At 31.3% G+C, this 20,220-nt stretch overlaps 2 protein-coding genes across 5 annotated transcripts in view; one reads left to right on the top strand and one right to left on the bottom strand.

Moving 5' to 3' along the window:
• The window catches only part of Drgx (Dorsal root ganglia homeobox), a 129,094-nt gene that overhangs the window by 19,413 nt on the left and 89,461 nt on the right, over nt 1-20,220 (top strand). The gene's annotated exons all lie outside the window — the stretch shown is intronic.
• LOC141458272 (uncharacterized) lies at nt 7,334-18,376 on the bottom strand. Of its 3 annotated transcripts, none has more exons than XM_074136028.1 (3): nt 17,720-18,376; nt 8,444-16,216; nt 7,334-7,606 (listed from the first exon to the last, which is right to left on the bottom strand). In XM_074136028.1, exon 2 carries the CDS (start codon nt 16,135-16,137, stop codon nt 9,370-9,372), a length of 6,768 nt encoding a protein of 2,255 aa, XP_073992129.1. In that variant the 5' UTR covers nt 16,138-16,216; nt 17,720-18,376; the 3' UTR covers nt 7,334-7,606; nt 8,444-9,369. The 3 variants fall into 3 exon arrangements, with proteins under 3 accessions (XP_073992129.1, XP_073992130.1, XP_073992127.1); XM_074136029.1 differs by lacking the exon at nt 17,720-18,376 and adding an exon at nt 17,092-17,702; XM_074136026.1 differs by lacking the exon at nt 17,720-18,376 and having other exon boundaries at nt 8,444-17,084.

The following is a 20,220-nucleotide window of genomic DNA, read 5'->3' as shown; positions in this document are numbered from 1 at the left end:
AAATTAAATTCAAATTAAAAAAAAGGAACAATTTTTTGTTTTCGTATCTTCACTAAGTTTCTAAATTTCAATACATTTAAAATTTAAATTTCGCGGAACACATGGACCATATTCGCGGAACACCGGTTAAGAACCACTGCTTTATATCATCTAAAACTATAGATCTGTGCACAAAATAACTATAGTTTATAATTGACAAAAACAAAGTGTACAAGAGAACAAAATTTCATATCAATACGTGGTTCACCGTGGGAGATATAGAACGGCCATAATTTTACAGAATTTCATGACACAAAAAATTTTCAACCCTTTATATTTTCTACATTTATAGATCTGTGCACAAAATAACTATAGTTTATAATTGACAAAAACAAAGTGTACAAGAGAACAAAATTTCATATCAATACGTGGTTCACCGTGGGAGATATAGAACGGCCATAATTTTACAGAATTTCATGACCCAAAAAATTTTCAACCCTTCATATCTTCTACATTTATAGATCTGTGCACAAAATAACTATAGTTTATAATTGAGAAAAACAAAGTGTACAAGAAAACAAAATTTCTTATCAATACGTGCTTCACAGTGGGAGATATAGAACGGCCATAATTTTACAGAATTTCATGACCGAAAAAATTTTCAACCCTTTATATCTTCTACATTTATAGATCTGTGCACAAAATAACTATAGTTTATAATTGAGAAAAACAAAGTGTATAAGAGAACAAAATTCCATATCAATACGAGCTTTATAGTGGGAGATATAGAACGGCCATAATTTTACAGAATTTCATGACCCAAAAAATTTTCAACACTTTATATCTTCTACATTTATAGATCTGTGCACAAAATAACTATAGTTTATAATTGACAAAAACAAAGTGTATAAGAGAAGAAAATTGCATATGATTACGTCGTTCACAGTGGGAGCTGTAGAACGGCCATAATTTTACAGAATTTCATGACCCAAAAAACTTTCAACCCTTTATATCTTCTACATTTATAGATCTGTGCACAAAATAACTATAGTTTATAATTGAGAAAAACAAAGTGTATAAGAGAAGAAAATTTCATACGATTACGTCGTTCACAGTGGGAGCTGTAGAACGGTCATAATTTTACAGAATTTCATGACCCAAAAAATTTTCAACCCTTTATATCTTCTACATTTATAGATCTGTGCACAAAATAACTATAGTTTATAATTGACAAAAACAAAGTGTACAAGAGAACAAAATTTCATACGAATACGTGGTTCACAGTGGGAGCTGTAGAACGGCCATAATTTTACAGAATTTCATGACCCAAAAAATTTTCAACCCTTTATATCTTCTACATTTATAGATCTGTGCACAAAATAACTATAGTTTATAATTGAGAAAAACAAAGTGTACAAGAGAAAAAAATTTCATACGAATACGTGGTTCACAGTGGGAGCTGTAGAACGGCCATAATTTTACAGAATTTCATGACCCAAAAAATTTTCAACCCTTCATATCTTCTACATTTATAGATCTGTGCACAAAATAACTATAGTTTATAATTGATAGAAACAAAGTGTACTAGAGAACAAAATTTCATATCAATACTTGGTGCACAGTGGGAGATATAGAACGGCCATAATTTTACAGAATTTCATGACCCAAAAAATTTTCAACCCTTTATATTTTCTACATTTATAGATCTGTGCACAAAATAACTATAGTTTATAATTGACAAAAACAAAGTGTACAAGAGAACAAAATTTCATATCAATACGTGGTTCACCGTAGGAGATATAGAACGGCCATAATATTACAGAATTTCATGACCCAAAAAATTTTCAACCCTTTATATCTTCTACATTTATAGATCTGTGCACAAAATAACTATAGTTTTTAATTGACAAAAACAAAGTGTATAAGAGAACAAAATTTCATACGAATACGTGGTTCTCAGTGGGAGCTGTAGAACGGCCATAATTTTACAAAATTTCATGACCCAAAAAATTTTCAACCCTTTATATCTTCTACATTTATAGATCTGTGCACAAAATAACTATAGTTTATAATTGAGAAAAAAAAAGTGTATAAGAGAAGAAAATTTCATACGATTACGTCGTTCACAGTGGGTGCTGTAGAACGGTCATAATTTTACAGAATTTCATGACCCAAAAAATTTTCAACCCTTTATATCTTCTACATTTATAGATCTGTGCACAAAATAACTATATAATTGAGAAAAACAAAGTGTACAAGAGAAAAAAATTTCATACGAATACGTGGTTCACAGTGGGAGCTGTAGAACGGCCATAATTTTACAGAATTTCATGACCCAAAAAATTTTCAACCCTTCATATCTTCTACATTTATAGATCTGTGCACAAAATAACTATAGTTTATAATTGATAGAAACAAAGTGTACTAGAGAAAAAAATTTCATATCAATACTTGGTGCACAGTGGGAGATATAGAACGGCCATAATTTTACAAAATTTCATGACCCAAAAAATTTTCAACCCTTTATATCTTCTACATTTATAGAACTGAGCACAAAATAACTACAGTTTATAATTGAGAAAAACAAAGTGTAGAAGAGAACAAAATTTCTTATCAATACGTGCTTCACAGTGGGAGATATAGAACGGCCATAATTTTACAGAATTTCATGACCCAAAAAATTTTCAACCCTTTATATCTTCTACATTAATAGATCTGTGCACAAAATAACTATAGTTTATATTTGAGAAAAACAAAGTGTATAAGAGAACAAAATTTCATACGAATACGTGGTTCTCAGTAGGAGCTGTAGAACGGCCATAATATTACAGAATTTCATGACCCAAAAAATTTTCAACCCTTTATATCTTCTACATTTATAGATCTGTGCACAAAATAACTATAGTTTATAATTGACAAAAACAAAGTGTATAAGAGAACAAAATTTCATACGAATACGTGGTTCTCAGTGGGAGCTGTAGAACGGCCATAATTTTACAAAATTTCATGACCCAAAAAATTTTCAACCCTTTATATCTTCTACATTTATAGATCTGTGCACAAAATAACTATAGTTTATATTTGAGAAAAACAAAGTGTACAAGAGAAAAAAATTTCATACGAATACGTGGTTCACAGTGGGAGCTGTAGAACGGCCATAATTTTACAGAATTTCATGACCCAAAAAATTTTCAACCCTTCATATCTTCTACATTTATAGATCTGTGCACAAAATAACTATAGTTTATAATTGATAGAAACAAAGTGTACTAGAGAACAAAATTTCATATCAATACTTGGTGCACAGTGGGAGATATAGAACGGCCATAATTTTACAGAATTTCATGACCCAAAAAATTTTCAACCCTTTATATTTTCTACATTTATAGATCTGTGCACAAAATAACTATAGTTTATAATTAACAAAAACAAAGTGTACAAGAGAACAAAATTTCATATCAATACGTGGTTCACCGTGGGAGATATAGAACGGCCATAATTTTACAAAATTTCATGACCCAAAAAATTTTCAACCCTTTATATCTTCTACATTTATACATCTGTGCACAAAATAACTATAGTTTATAATTAAGAAAAACAAAGTGTATAAGAGAACAAAATTCCATATCAATACGTGCTTTACAGTGGGTGATATAACGGCCATATTTTTACAGAATTTCATGACCCAAAAAATTTTCAACCCTTTATATCTTCTACATTTATAGATCTGTGCACAAAATAACTATAGTTTATAATTGAGAAAAACAAAGTGTATAAGAGAAGAAAATTTCATACGATTACGTCGTTCACAGTGGGAGCTGTAGAACGGCCATAATTTTACAGAATTTCATGACCCAAAAAATTTTCAACTTTTTGTATCTTCTACATTTATAGATCTGTGCACAAAATAACTATAGTTTATAATTGAGAAAAACAAAGTGTATAAGAGAAGAAAATTGCATACGATTACGTCGTTCACAGTGGGAGCTGTAGAACGGCCATAATTTTACAGAATTTCATGACCCAAAAAATTTTCAACCCTTTATATCTTCTACATTTATAGATCTGTGCACAAAATAACTATAGTTTATAATGGAGAAAAACAAAGTGTATAAGAGAACAAAATTCCATACCAATCCATGGTTCACAGTGGGAGATGTAGAAGGGCCATAATTTTACAAAATTTCATGACCCAAAAAATTTTCAACCCTTTATATCTTCTACATTTATAGATCTGTGCACAAAATAACTATAGTTTATAATTGAGAAAAACAAAGTGTATAAGAGAAGAAAATTGCATACGATTACGTCGTTCACAGTGAGAGCTGTAGAACGGCCATAATTTTACAGAATTTCATGACCCAAAAAATTTTCAACCCTTTATATCTTCTACATTAATAGATCTGTGCACAAAATAACTATAGTTCATATTTCAGAAAAACAAAGTGTATAAGAGAACAAAATTTCATACGAATACGTGGTTCTCAGTGGGAGCTATAGAACGGCCATAATTTTACAGAATTTCATGACCCAAAAAATTTTCAACCCTTTATATCTTCTACATTTATAGATCTGTGCACAAAATAACTATAGTTTATAATTGAGAAAAACAAAGTGTATAAGAGAACAAAATTCCATATCAATACGTGCTTTATAGTGGGAGATATAGAACGGCCATAATTTTACAGAATTTCATGACCCAAAAAATTTTCAACCCTTTATATCTTCTACATTTATAGATCTGTGCACAAAATAACTATAGTTTATAATTGAGAAAAACAAAGTGTATAAGAGAAGAAAATTGCATACGATTACGTCGTTCACAGTGGGAGCTGTAGAACGGCCATAATTTTACAGAATTTCATGACCCAAAAAATTTTCAACCCTTTATATCTTCTACATTTATAGATCTGTGCACAAAATAACTATAGTTTATAATTGAGAAAAACAAAGTGTATAAGAGAAGAAAATTGCATACGATTACGTCGTTCACAGTGGGAGCTGTAGAACGGCCATAATTTTACAGAATTTCATGACCCAAAAAATTTTCAACCCTTTATATCTTCTACATTTATAGATCTGTGCACAAAATAACTATAGTTTATAATTGAGAAAAACAAAGTGTATAAGAGAAGAAAATTGCATACGATTACGTCGTTCACAGTGAGAGCTGTAGAACGGCCATAATTTTACAGAATTTCATGACCCAAAAAATTTTCAACCCTTTATATCTTCTACATTAATAGATCTGTGCACAAAATAACTATAGTTCATATTTCAGAAAAACAAAGTGTATAAGAGAACAAAATTTCATACGAATACGTGGTTCTCAGTGGGAGCTATAGAACGGCCATAATTTTACAGAATTTCATGACCCAAAAAATTTTCAACCCTTTATATTTTCTACATTTATAGATCTGTGCACAAAATAACTATAGTTTATAATTGACAAAAACAAAGTGTACAAGAGAACAAAATTTCATATCAATACGTGGTTCACCGTAGGAGATATAGAACGGCCATAATTTTACAAAATTTCATGACCCAAAAAATTTTCAACCCTTTATATCTTCTACATTTATAGATCTGAGCACAAAATAACTACAGTTTATAATTGAGAAAAACAAAGTGTAGAAGAGAACAAAATTTCATATCAATACTTGGTGCACAGTGGGAGATATAGAACGGCCATAATTTTACAAAATTTCATGACCCAAAAAATTTTCAACCCTTTATATCTTCTACATTTATAGAACTGAGCACAAAATAACTACAGTTTATAATTGAGAAAAACAAAGTGTAGAAGAGAACAAAATTTCTTATCAATACGTGCTTCACAGTGGGAGATATAGAACGGCCATAATTTTACAGAATTTCATGACCCAAAAAATTTTCAACCCTTTATATCTTCTACATTTATAGATCTGTGCACAAAATAACTATAGTTTATAATTGACAAAAACAAAGTGTATAAGAGAACAAAATTTCATACGAATACGTGGTTCTCAGTGGGAGCTGTAGAACGGCCATAATTTTACAAAATTTCATGACCCAAAAAATTTTCAACCCTTTATATCTTCTACATTTATAGATCTGTGCACAAAATAACTATAGTTTATATTTGAGAAAAACAAAGTGTACAAGAGAAAAAAATTTCATACGAATACGTGGTTCACAGTGGGAGCTGTAGAACGGCCATAATTTTACAGAATTTCATGACCCAAAAAATTTTCAACCCTTCATATCTTCTACATTTATAGATCTGTGCACAAAATAACTATAGTTTATAATTGATAGAAACAAAGTGTACTAGAGAACAAAATTTCATATCAATACTTGGTGCACAGTGGGAGATATAGAACGGCCATAATTTTACAGAATTTCATGACCCAAAAAATTTTCAACCCTTTATATTTTCTACATTTATAGATCTGTGCACAAAATAACTATAGTTTATAATTAACAAAAACAAAGTGTACAAGAGAACAAAATTTCATATCAATACGTGGTTCACCGTGGGAGATATAGAACGGCCATAATTTTACAAAATTTCATGACCCAAAAAATTTTTAACCCTTTATATCTTCTACATTTATACATCTGTGCACAAAATAACTATAGTTTATCTCCTTAACAAAAACTTACAGTTTAAAAAGTTAAGTATAAGGGTTGATTAAACGACAAAAGGTACACAAATCAGCAAGTACCTATCATTTCAATCATACTACAGCTCGTATAATTTCAGCCATTTAGAAACATTTTCTAAAAGCTTATTTTATTTAAATTGGTTTCTAATTTTTCGCGATTTTTATAAAAGATTTCTCTTACTATTAAGTTTTCCGAGAACATTCCCCTGTGAACAGTGTCTTAATGTATCCTTACAGAAGATATTAGAAAAAGAATCCATTGTACTTTCGAAACAATTGATATCATTTAAGTATAACTTTACTGCATTAAATTTTCATTAATATTTTTTACATTCTATTACACGTCACAGACCCTTATGCTGGCCAAATTTTATCAATAAAATATTTTTGCTCAGGGAAGAGTAGCACCCCTCTAGCTCATATTGATTGTAATAGGAGTTATTAAACGATTAATGCATAGGTTTTTAATGAGACGCTATTCTATTAAACAATTCAAAAAATCATAAAACGTTTTTAAGAAAATTCACCTTACCAACATATATTTACGCAATTATTGTTATTATTACTTTTACTTGTTTATATTTAAGTGCAATTTAGGAAATTATACATCGTCGGTTTAAGTTCATCCTTTGATTAAACGGATTGGCACTATACTGTACCAAATGGTCAAATGTTAATTAAAAATAAGAGTTAATTAATTACAAATATTTATAGTAATACAATATATTAATGTATACAGCTTCCTTTAAATCTGTCCTCATCTGATTATACATATGAATTTTCTTATTTGTTTTTTAGTGCAACAGTCTGCATAGGACGTTAATCTCCACAGTAATGGTTCTCAAAGCATTTTTGTCCAGAACTTTTTTTCCATTGCCTGATTCCCAGCTTTCTGAGATGCTCCTTCAGTTCCCCTCCTTTTAGGTCTGCCTATTATCCTTCTACTCTCCTGTCACTCCTTCTACAGCTTTTTGATTCCTCTGTAAAATGGATTAAGATAACGTATATTTTTAGATCAGGACATTACTGTTACTTTTACTAATTATTTGATTATTAAAATTCTATATAAGTATTTAATTAAAGGGACTTCATTTGTTTATAATTTAGAATGGATTATTATTACAAATAGGTATATATTGGCTATTAGCCATTCAAGAGTGGAATTCCTTTTAACTCCGTGATTCAATTTTTAACAGTTATAGAAAAACTCTAGCTTTATCTTTTTCTATTTCATTGTGCGTGTGATTTGAGTAGGGTTTGCCAGGTCGAGTGATGATTATTCAAAATAAAGAGCGTAGTAAAGATAAAACAAAAATAATTGGGAACGGAGTTAAATTAAAATGCCTGTTTACTAACATTTATTAAGCCGTAATATAAACTGCATTTTTATATTAGCAGAAAATATTTTATTGATAAAATTTGGCCAGCATAAGGGTCTGTGACGTGTAATAGAATGTAAAAAATATTAATGAAAATTTAATGCAGTAAAGTTATACTTAAATGATATCAATTGTTTCGAAAGTACAATGGATTCTTTTTCTAATATCTTCTGTAAGGATACATTAAGACACTGTTCACAGGGGAATGTTCTCGGAAAACTTAATAGTAAGAGAAATCTTTTATAAAAATCGCGAAAAATTAGAAACCAATTTAAATAAAATAAGCTTTTAGAAAATGTTTCTAAATGGCTGAAATTATACGAGCTGTAGTATGATTGAAATGATAGGTACTTGCTGATTTGTGTACCTTTTGTCGTTTAATCAACCCTTATACTTAACTTTTTAAACTGTAAGTTTTTGTTAAGGAGATTTTTGTACCTTTTAGAAAGTGTTAATTATAGTTTCATAGTCCTATGGCGAACAATATTTAAACTTCATAGACATCTCTGAATAAGATCTCTCTGCGTACAGTTTGCCTTTAATCTGCAACATAATGTAACGGACCCCTCATCCTTTTACAACCTGGGCTTGGGACCGGCTTCGGCGGACTTAGTCCGTCAGTTAGTTTTAGTCACACATAACAAAAAAGTACAATTGATGTAAAAAAAATAATTATATAGAACAAACCATTCACAGTGAGGAGTATTTATTAAACAATATGTATTTAGCTTCCTCTGAATTAGGTATGTAATCCTTCTGACAACTGCATCAAACAGAAAATTAATTTTGGTTGGGCAATTTAAACTTTTCTGCATTATTAAAAAAAAACAAAAAACGAGCGTAAGATTTAAAAAAATCGGAAAAGAAGTTGAACAAGAACTTTTTAATTTAATGTTTATAGTCATCAGCTGTGAAAGATTCATCTATAGGTACGTAGAATTTCAAAAATTTATAAATATAGACTAAAATTGTTCAAAATATGCAAATTAATAAAATGAAGAAATTAACTTATAAATATCGTTGAATATGACATAGAATTTGTTTTAATCGCAAATATAAATGTAAATTACAATGAAATATATTTCTTCTTTGAAAAGGATGGACCATTTCTTACAATAAAACAAAATAACATTAATGTATTTTCATTCACATCGATGAAAAAAAATATTTCGGGACAAAAAGATTCATTGCGAAAAACAAATTTTATATCAATGATTTTTTTAACAGAAACATGCACAAACAGATTAATAATATCATTAAATAAAAATCACATGCAGTCAGTCCAAATGTCCGTTACCTGCTGGCTCTCTAACGACCGAAATTAAAGATTTTAAATTTAAAATACATCGGGTTTGTTTTTGTTTTCACATTGTTTTTGTTTTTAACATTAAAATGTACGCGTCTTTCAATCCCGGATTAAATTTAAAATTATAATTAATAATCTCGTCATTTAGCAAAGTCCACGAATTATTTTGACTTTTTATCGCGCAAACATAGTGACCGGAATTAAGGCCCGAACCGTAGTGATAAATCACGGACGCCAGTGAGAAATTAAAACCGTCAATTTTAACATTATTTTCATCGAAAGAACGGATTTCATTTAAAACACGATTTTCTTGATAACGCTTTAATATTACAATGAGATAATCCGATACCGAATTTAATTTACTTCGAATATAAATTTTATTTTCACCGCATTCTGAACACGTGATATCCGATAATTTATAGTCCAATAACGTTTGAAAACTAACCGGCTCGTTATTTTGGACAACCCCGAATTCTAGGAAGTACATTACTTCAGGATTAGTGGGAACGTCATCCCAATAACTATTGCAATTGAAACATTTTCGAACGAATTTAACTGTACAATCAAATAACTTGCTCGGAATGTTATTTTCTGTAACTAAAGCGTTTATTACGAACGATAGAAATTCTTGCGCGTCTTGCTGAATATTAGCGTTGAAGTTTATGTCGCTATCGTGAGCAATTAATTCGCGGAGTCGTTTAGTATTTGATTTGTTAGTACCAAGAGTTATTCCGGTTGTTAAAATATTTAATAATTCGCAAGTTACGCTCACTGTTTGGTAGTTCTCGCGAGTTTTTGGATCCGGAAATCTTATTTTTATATTATTGGACAGGTTATTTTTTAGGTTAAATTTAACGAGATCTATATTAATCAAACACTGTGCAACAACATTCGCGTAACATGAAACGCCGTCAGAGTTGGTTAAGCCAAATATTTCCGTTTTCGAACAAATTTCGCGATTATCATATGATTGAGGAAGGCATTTTGTTTTTGTTAACTTGATGGTGGGGGAAACGCAAATATTATTATTCGCAGTATGCAAACATGGTGATTGGATCATTTTATTTAAACGACGGTATTCATTTATCGCGTCCGTATCTGCTTTTATTTTTGACGAATCGAAATCAATTAAATACAAACCGTTTAAATTAGTGACCCGCGAGAGAGCTACATAGTGCATGCCCGGTGCAAACACTTCTTTACCTAAACTCGTGAACAAACAATCCAAGGTTAAGCCTTGAGATTTGTGGATGGTTACCGCGTACGAAAGAGACACCGGAAATTGTTTCCTGTGCACGTAAATATTTTTTATTAATTGAAATCGCGCTTGTACCCTTTCTAAAGTAAAGGGTTTATTATTTACGACGACAATTAATGATTCAACGAATTTTCCTTTATAAACAAACCGTTCCACTACACCAATTGTTCCGTTTACAATTCCGTTAGCAATATCAATGTTTCTTTTAATCATTATTTTAGCGCCCACAAATAAATTTATAGTTTTAGATAAATTAGCTGTGCGAGAGACGTCTTCCGAAATTTTAGAAATTAACAAGTTCAAATCTTTTATTTTTTTATTTGACAATTTGGAATTATAATCAATTTCATCGATACTATCAATTGTAACTATTTCTTTCGCGAATTTATCAGAATAAAGTTTATTAAAAGTTATACATTGAGCTTTAGTCGCGAAAAGACATAACGGATTTTTACCGGAATCGACTAATTCTTTATAGCTTTGAATTACATTATTTAAATCGTTATTTGGCAGAACACGTGAGTTTAATAGTGAGATGTCTTCTTCGCAGATATTACCCGACCGAATATTGAGCAAGGTATTTATAAATCCGCTTTTATCATTTTTTTGTCTTACGTTAATTTTTAATTCGTCATATTCGAACATCGACCAAAGATCAACTGAACCGATGGATCCGAGTTTGGATTTACATTCGATGCGGGTTAACTTTTTAAAAACTTGATTACCTTTAACGGGCTGCAATTGTAACAAATCTCCGAAAAGTAAGATATTAAAATTACCGAAAGGTTCATTATTTTTGGCAATTTCCGTCAACCGAAGATGAATATAAGCAAAAACGAGACTCGAAACTAAACTAATTTCATCGATTATCAATAATTTCATATCTTTAAGTACGTGCCTAATCGCCCGACAACTTTCAACGTTTAATTTATTATATTCGGCGGTTTGTTGGTGCTCAACCGGGAGCGACAAAAGCCGGTAAATGGTGACGCCATTTACATTATATGCAGCCAGGCCGGTCGGAGCCGTTATAGCCACTGAAACAGTGTCTTTCTTAGGCGGAAATGTATTGTTAATCCAAACTTTTAACGCTTTTAAGAGGTACGATTTACCCGTACCGCCTACACCAGAAACGAATAATTTTATTTGACTATTGCATTTATTATTACTTTGGTCGATAAGTGTCTGAGTTATTTTATTAAAAATCCGGCTTTGATCTTCGTTTAAATTAAATTTATTATCGCGATCGTCAATACTGGTATACATCGCCGCGCAAACTTCCAACATCGCCACGTCTGCATCCTGCACTTCTCGGATAATATTATCCTCTTCTAAATTAATGAAATTCTCTTCTTTGAATTCCGCAATTTTACTCTGAAGTTCTTTGATTCCTTCTTCAATCATAATTAATTTATCGTGATAAGTCATGGCCTGTTTTAATTCCGCGGAATAATGGTCAAACGCTTCTTGGTACGTCCGAAAACCTTTTAAAATATCCGATTCATTTCGCCACGGTTTAAAAAGAAGTAAAAGGGAATGATAATATTTATTTCGGTCTTGTTCTGTATTTAACGTTTTGTACATCGGATGTTGAATCACGTAAGGTTTGCCGCGCTTTCTTAAAATAACATTATTTTTTAATTTTATTCGGTTTACGGCTTCTAATTGATCGCGGGAAAGATCGTAATAACGACAGAAGTCGTATAAGTTTAAATTTTCTAGATCGTCGGGTCGATTCGGATAGTAGTCGTCTAGCCATGACTTCAAATATACTTCCGTGGAATTAGCCGGCATATTTTGTAGTTGGTTATACGGTTTTAAACATCGTTTTCTATTCTCGCGAAACGTGGTGCTGACATATCTCATATCTTCCGATTTACCGTACAAATGATGCCCGAGTAACCGATCCACTGTTTCGTATAACCCGATCTGCCGATGCGTTAATTTTTTTAATCCTAAACTCCACAACGCTTTTTTATTCGATTCTTTACATATATCAGCCCACAAATCTTCTAATTCCGTTTTTTCATTTTTCGATATATAACTAGTTACGTAAATAACTAATCTCAAATCTCCGTCTTTAACAAATTGCACGTCAACGTTAAACCCGCCGGAAGCTAATAAAAGGACAGGGTTGTAGTCGTTAATGCGTACCTCACTTCTCTGTCTGGGCAAGTCATAAACACGTTTCGGACCGAAACCTTTAACTCTAGACGCGATTGTGGAAATTATGTCATTAATTATCAATTCGTCGGTAACTTTACGCGGAAATCCAAACCGACATTTAGTATACATTTTTTGATTAACGCGATATTTACGTTGACAGTACGAGTTACACTTATGCAATTGATATTTCCGGACAAACGAGTGCAAGACAGGTGACTCTAAAGGATCCGGTAACCGAGCACAAATATATGTGTTAATAAAATCGGCAACCTTTTTAAAGCAATCGTTATTAATTTCCGGACTATCCCGAATCCACAATAACATGTGGTAATGCGGCGCCCCCCTTTCTTGATATTCTACGCGCCAAAAATAGTGTTCCACGAAACCTAATACCGGATTTATTTTATCGTTTATTAGGAACTTGAACATATTTCGGATGAGACGGTGATAATATCTGCATACGCTAGTCGGATCTAATGCACATAACTCCCCGGCGGACATTTTCTCCACGTTAGGTACGTCTTTATTAATTTTGACAAGGTACTGCAATAATTCGGAATGATCATATTCTGCACACGACAATGTTACAAAAAAAGTCGGCGCCCCAAAATCGCGTGTCATGGCATTGAGTTCTTGACGTCGACGTTGCCAATACTCTTTAGTACCTCGCAACGAACTAAATAGATTGATTAATTGTTGTTCTAATAATTCATCGTTAACGGAAACTTTGGTCAAAATATCATTCACCGTGTACGGTTTGTAAGCGCGAACGTTTAACAAGTGAGCAATCGCCCCGCCTAGGTATTTAAATTCACTATCGTTTAACAAGTGAAATAAATAACAAGGATCCCGCCGAAACCGCCCGTCTTTATTTAATATTCGCGTTTTACGGTACTCAGCGTCCGACAGAGGAATATTTCTATTTACATCAAATTTTCCGAACCTGCCTTTAGGAAATAGATGAGGAAATGTTAGGTAATCTAAATTTTTATCGAAAACCGACACGTACTCTCCCTTCATTTGTTGCATTTGATAAGATTCGATTTCGCTCGATTCAACAGCGTTCATATTTATCGGATGAAGGGAGTGAAAAGTATAAAATCCGGTTTTGTAAAAAGTTGTACTGTCTACTTTCTTTATGGAAGCCCCGGATACATCCTTAAAAGTACATTTATTATCTATATTTCCGTTAATATTCGGTAACAATTTTACATTTAGATTTACGTTCGCGTATAACGGGTTAATTTCTTTTAAAGCGGCAATCGCTTTGTAAATTTTATTCGCGCTCACTAAATCTTGCCATATGACTCGGTTTTGTGTAGGTACGCCATTAACCAGTACAACCACTTCATGATTTTGGGGCAGTTCGTTCGGAAGAAGGTCCACGTTTTTCTGCAAAGGGAGGGGTAAATAAGTGACGCGACCCTTTAACCCTTTAAGTTTTTCACTGACCGCAATTTTCCCTTTCTTCGGCTGGAGACGAATAACACATTGAAACGATTTAACTAATTGGGTCAGCATCGTTTCGAAAATATTCAGCTTACCAACTTCTTCTGGCACGGGATCTACTTCTAAACAGTTGTACGCGGCGCGTCCGGGAATACAATTTTGATTCAATTTTCGAGCACAGTATGTACAAATTTTAAGACCGTCACGGTGAATATTATCATACTTTTTATTAACATAATCAATTATAGCCCGCCATGATTTGTTATTATACTGAAAATTAATGAAATCTTTTAGCTCCTCATCGTAAATTAACATATCGCAACAAGCGCAGAATTTTTCCGGAAAAGAAGTTACTTTACTTTTTAACGAAGACAAGTTTTTCTTATATTTATTCAAAATGTATATTTCGTTAGTGTCGCAACTAGTGGAAGGTACATATTTTTTAAATTTGTTGGTGTCGATTTTAAGATTCCCGAGGAACTTTTTTAAATCATTAACCGACTGTAAAATAGATTCGACATTATTCGCTTTATTTATACACGATGTTACACGATTAATTTTGAAACAAAGATTACGCATAGTGTAAATCTGTCTTTTAATGTTCCTAAACGCGGTGTAATGTACCGATAATTCCGATAGAAGCTGTAAAAGTGTACTGCATTTGAAAATGCTATTGTGTGAAGCGCAGTGAATGGTGTGTCCTTTTTTATTGAGATGTCTGTATTTACATGTGTTCGCAAGCTTTTTGATTGACATTGCATTCATATTGCTTTTTACAAATTCTACTAATTTATTTAAAATAGTGCTCATACTTGGTTTTGAAAATTTACATGTGATACCGCAAGGCCATTCTACAATATTATCACCTTTAGTAATGTACTTTTTAAAATTGTGTCCGTTCACGAAAACGTTCTGATTATCAGCGAGTAATATATGTCCGGGAGGAATTACGCTGTAAGAAGTTTCGTAGAAATACGGTTCAGAATGTATAGTGTGTTTTTGTTTACCGCCGAAAACTTTTACGATATTTTTAGGGGTTAGAGTTTTAATTTTATTTATTTCAAACTTATTAGCGGCCTCGTCAACAACGGCTTTTAATTTTTTATTTAGATACCTGAAGAAAGAGCGAGCGATTCCGACTAAATGACTACAATGTTTTATCAGGTAATAAAACTCGGTGCGTTTGGTTTTATTTCTTACACTCCGATGTTTATTAAACTTACGATTCCGTTTTAATGTTACAAACAATTTGTTTATTAGCGCGCATTCGGCTTGAAATGTATTTATTTTCTTTCGCGTCTGCATCCGTTTTTTTAATAAAGTTGCGAATGAAGCTGAGGGTTTATTTACGTTTTGACGAGTCAAAAAGTACCGAATATTTTTTTTCAAATTAATAACAGCCCGATTCTTTTTATCATACTCTTTTTGTCTAGAGTTGACTTTGATTCTTTTCATTTCATTATATTCTTTTTGTGTTTTAATTTTTTTCTTGCTGTTTGTTCTGTCTTTTATTTTTTGTTTCCTAGCTATACCAACTTTATGGGCAACATTATATATTCTTTGTTGTTCCTTTATTTCTTCTTTATGAGCTAAATTATACCCACTCTGTTTTTTCTTTATTTCTTCTTTATGAGCTAAATTATATTCACTCTGTTTCTTCTGTACTTCCTCTTTATGAGATGAATCATACTCTCTCTGTTTCTTTTTTTTATCATCTTTATGAGCTAAATCATACAGCCTCTGTTTTTCTTTTATTTCTAATTTTTGTCTTAAATTATACTGACTCTGTTTTCGTACGATTCCCTCGCGATTTTTAGCGTAGTACCGTTGTTGCTTAGTTGTGGCGAGCGTCACAATAGTGTTTTCGAGCTCAGCAGTGCTGTCAATTGTCTGTCTAATACCCGTTACTAAATTTTTAATTATTTGCTTTCTATTTCGGTATTTAGAAGGCATTATTGTAAATAAGTATAATAATAAATGATTAATAATTAGTATAAAATATAAATACTTAACGTATTTTTTTTCTTATACTCTGAAAACAAAAACGAACAAAATTAATTCTTAGGTTCACAAAGAAAAGTAAATTTTGCTAGATACAATAAAAATTATAAAACCTCTATATAGAAGTAATATTGGGAATATTATAATTTCATGTATGAACAAAAAAGTAACTTTTAGAACATTAATTGTCTACACAACAAACAGTTATGGGGGAATAGCAATTTTTAGTATTCCAAACTTAATAAGCGTTATGGGGTAAAACAGATTTGTGACTTACAAAAATCATTAAAAACCCTAGAGGAAAATTACAATGTGAATAAAAAATCTGCAATTCATAAAAACGAGAATGAGGTACAGTGACAGAGAAAAGACCAAGTTTATTGAACTTGTCAGTAATGAAAATAAAAGAAGCTATTTCCAAATAGTAAAATAAGTTCTGCATAGAATGTAATCCATCATTGATATAAGCGACTATTCAAAGACTAGCTAAAAAGTTAGGAAAGTTAGCTGTTTAAAATAAATAATATGAACCCCGACTTCTTTTCTTAACGCAAATGTTTAGAAATTGTGTAAAAAAAGAGTTTATTCAGCGTTAAGTATGTTCACTGCAACCAAATAATACTTTTGAAGTATGCCGCGTGTCAGATCTTTCTCGACATTGCCTACGTGTTGGTAAATGTTCAAATAAACATTGTTAATCTACATGAGTACATGAATTTTTCTAAAGAAGCGAGAAAACAAAACAGAAAAAGAGGGAAATCCTTTCAGTTAAGTAGTGTACCAGGAACCTTCCAGTTGAGAGATTTCATTTGCTAAGTAACAGTTGGGGTTACCTAACAGAATTATAATATGCCTGCTTCTTGCGATTTTCGTGCAGTAAAAAAAGTAAAATTGAGGCAAGCCTACCTAGCACCCTCTTCATATTCATTTTTTAATAATTTTTTTAAAGACTATTTCCAATAAAAGCTGTATATTTAATGTATGTTTTCTAGAAAGTACCTAAAAATGAACAACATTTAATTAAGTTGGTACTTTTGGAGGAGATAAATAATATATACAATAAATACAAACAATAAAAAAAGGTTTCAATGCAAATTTACGTTCTAACCTTCATTGCAAGTTGATTATCAACTAATATGATTTGTGTCAAAAATTTAAAACTATCGGAAAACTTTCCTCACCACTAGCAGGCAAACATAATGTTGCAAGTTATTAAAAAAAAAAAAAAATCCAAAAAAAGATAAATAAATAAAACGTTAATTAGAAGATGTGCATCACAAATCTTCAACAAGCAGATAATTACTTTCTTTTGATCTAGCTACGAAAGCAATCCAAGAAATATTACTTGATCTAGGCAACATAATAACTTATCGAAACAAGAAGTTGTTTGAATCTTAAAATCAATCAGAACTATGCTCTCTTTTTGACGAGGCATCAGCAAATAAAGAATAATCAATCGTACTAAAAACCTCTTAAGTCGGCTAATTTTAAAATTATTAATATTTAACTAAATAATTTCAAAACATATACTTACAAAATTAGCAAGGACGTGTGAATATCTGTGTAAACTATATCTTCAACAAAGTTTTCTAATAAGTAATAAAATTACAAAAATTGCTAGCACTTATTTCAACAATTGTTAAAAGACGTTTGAACTAGGTCAGGTTATATCTTTACTTCAATTCTATACAGTGTGTCCAAACAATAAAAGAGAGGGAAATCACGCTACTAGTACCTTTCTTTTTATTAAAAACCATTTTTATTGCTTTCACATTCAAGTAAAAAATTAAAGTCGTAGAATATATTATGTTATTAATAATTTAGTTAGGGATTAGTTGTAAATATTGTTTAAAAAAAAAATGTGGAAGTATGTCGTTACTGTGGGGTGCGCTAGTTGTTGGAGGTACTATACGGTTTAAAGACACAAAAGGTTACGTTACACAAAAATTATAATACGTTGGCTGTGCGGCTTTTCAAACACGTCCATTTAAAATTAATGTTTATAATAATTAAAAAGATTTTCAGATAACCATTAATAATAAAATTGTTGTTGGTTTGTTTTAATTTTAAACTTAATTTTGTGATTTTAATTGTTCATCCTACACTATTTTAGCCTCCTTTTTAGTCGACAAAAAAAAATACCCATTTTTTTTAAGAAATACCCTTAACAATTTTCCTGGAAAAATATTCGAATAAAAGCTATGCAAAATTAGTTCAATAACCTAAAAATAATCGTAATAGCAGTTTTCGAAGAAATCCTTGCAAAGTGAGAAATTAATTAAAGCTTTATATCAGTTACAACTTTTGCGGGCTCGAGGGACCTCAAACAGATTTGTCTGTTGAAAGGTTAAATTGTAAAACTAAAAGGCAAATCTACTTAAAATATCGAATATAATAACAATAATAACAACAATACATTATTATCAGTTGGAGCGTCGATAATTTGAACAATTAATGTACTTCCCTTAGGAGCGTAAGAGCAGTATGGAACATTAAAGTCACGTTGAGAAGCTCTAACCACTTCTTCCTGGCAAACTTTATCAAAATCGGGTAAAGATTTACACAGCAAATAGTATTAATAGTTTTTGGGCATACATACTTGTCTTTTCCGTTGTTCAGCGTCGAGACCGACAACATATGTCTACATAAAATTTCAAATTAAACGATACTACATTCATGAAAATCGGTTCACGGGTCGATAATTTGAAACGATTACCAACTTCCCCTAAATAGGTGTAAGAGCAGAACGCAGAATGTTATGTAGGGGAGCCCTAACCCTTTCATCCTGCCAAATTTTATCCAAATCGAGCTGAGATTTACTGAGTTGTTAGTAATTCATAATTTTGGAAGGGGCCTAACTTAAATGGAGCTAACTCCTCTCCTATTCGATGTACAGCATCGAGACCCCCAAAAGGCACATCTACATAACATTCCGAAACGAATGACACCTCATTCATGAAAATCGGTTCACGCGTTTAGGCGCTACGTTGTTTACAAAAAAGGTAACAACAAGAAGAACAACAACAAGAACAAGACCAATTTTTGAAAATGCCGTTTTTGCTCATTTTCAGTAACTTTTTTCTCGTAATATATTAAATCTGGGTTTTGACAAAAAAATTACAGTTATAAAGGAGGACTTGCCCTATAATTTAAAGAAAATTTGGGAATTTTATCTTTTATAGAAAAATAGAAAAAAATTGTCAAAGTTGGGTGTTTTTCAACGTTACACTTTTTCGTGCAGTTTTTGATGATCAACCCTTATACAACTGTCCTACCGGACAGTTTTAATAATTAAGAAAAACAAAGTGTATAAGAGAACAAAATTCCATATCAATACGTGCTTTACAGTGGGTGATATAACGGCCATATTTTTACAGAATTTCATGACCCAAAAAATTTTCAACCCTTTATATCTTCTACATTTATAGATCTGTGCACAAAATAACTATAGTTTATAATTGAGAAAAACAAAGTGTATAAGAGAAGTAAGAGATAATTAAGAAAAACAAAGTGTATAAGAGAACAAAATTCCATATCAATACGTGCTTTACAGTGGGTGATATAACGGCCATATTTTTACAGAATTTCATGACCCAAAAAATTTTCAACCCTTTATATCTTCTACATTTATAGATCTGTGCACAAAATAACTATAGTTTATAATTGAGAAAAACAAAGTGTATAAGAGAAGAAAATTTCATACGATTACGTCGTTCACAGTGGGAGCTGTAGAACGGCCATAATTTTACAGAATTTCATGACCCAAAAAATTTTCAACTTTTTGTATCTTCTACATTTATAGATCTGTGCACAAAATAACTATAGTTTATAATTGAGAAAAACAAAGTGTATAAGAGAAGAAAATTTCATACGATTACGTCGTTCACAGTGGGAGCTGTAGAACGGCCATAATTTTACAGAATTTCATGACCCAAAAAATTTTCAACCCTTTATATCTTCTACATTTATAGATCTGTGCACAAAATAACTATAGTTTATAATTGAGAAAAACAAAGTGTATAAGAGAACAAAATT

The sequence above is a fragment of the Rhodnius prolixus genome, unplaced genomic scaffold (assembly GCF_049639745.1).
Source record: "Rhodnius prolixus isolate KJV_2025 unplaced genomic scaffold, Rpr scaffold_5, whole genome shotgun sequence".
Lineage (NCBI taxonomy): Eukaryota > Metazoa > Arthropoda > Insecta > Hemiptera > Reduviidae > Rhodnius > Rhodnius prolixus.
Note: the sequence above shows the minus strand (reverse complement) of the source record. Positions and strands in the feature narration are given on the sequence as shown.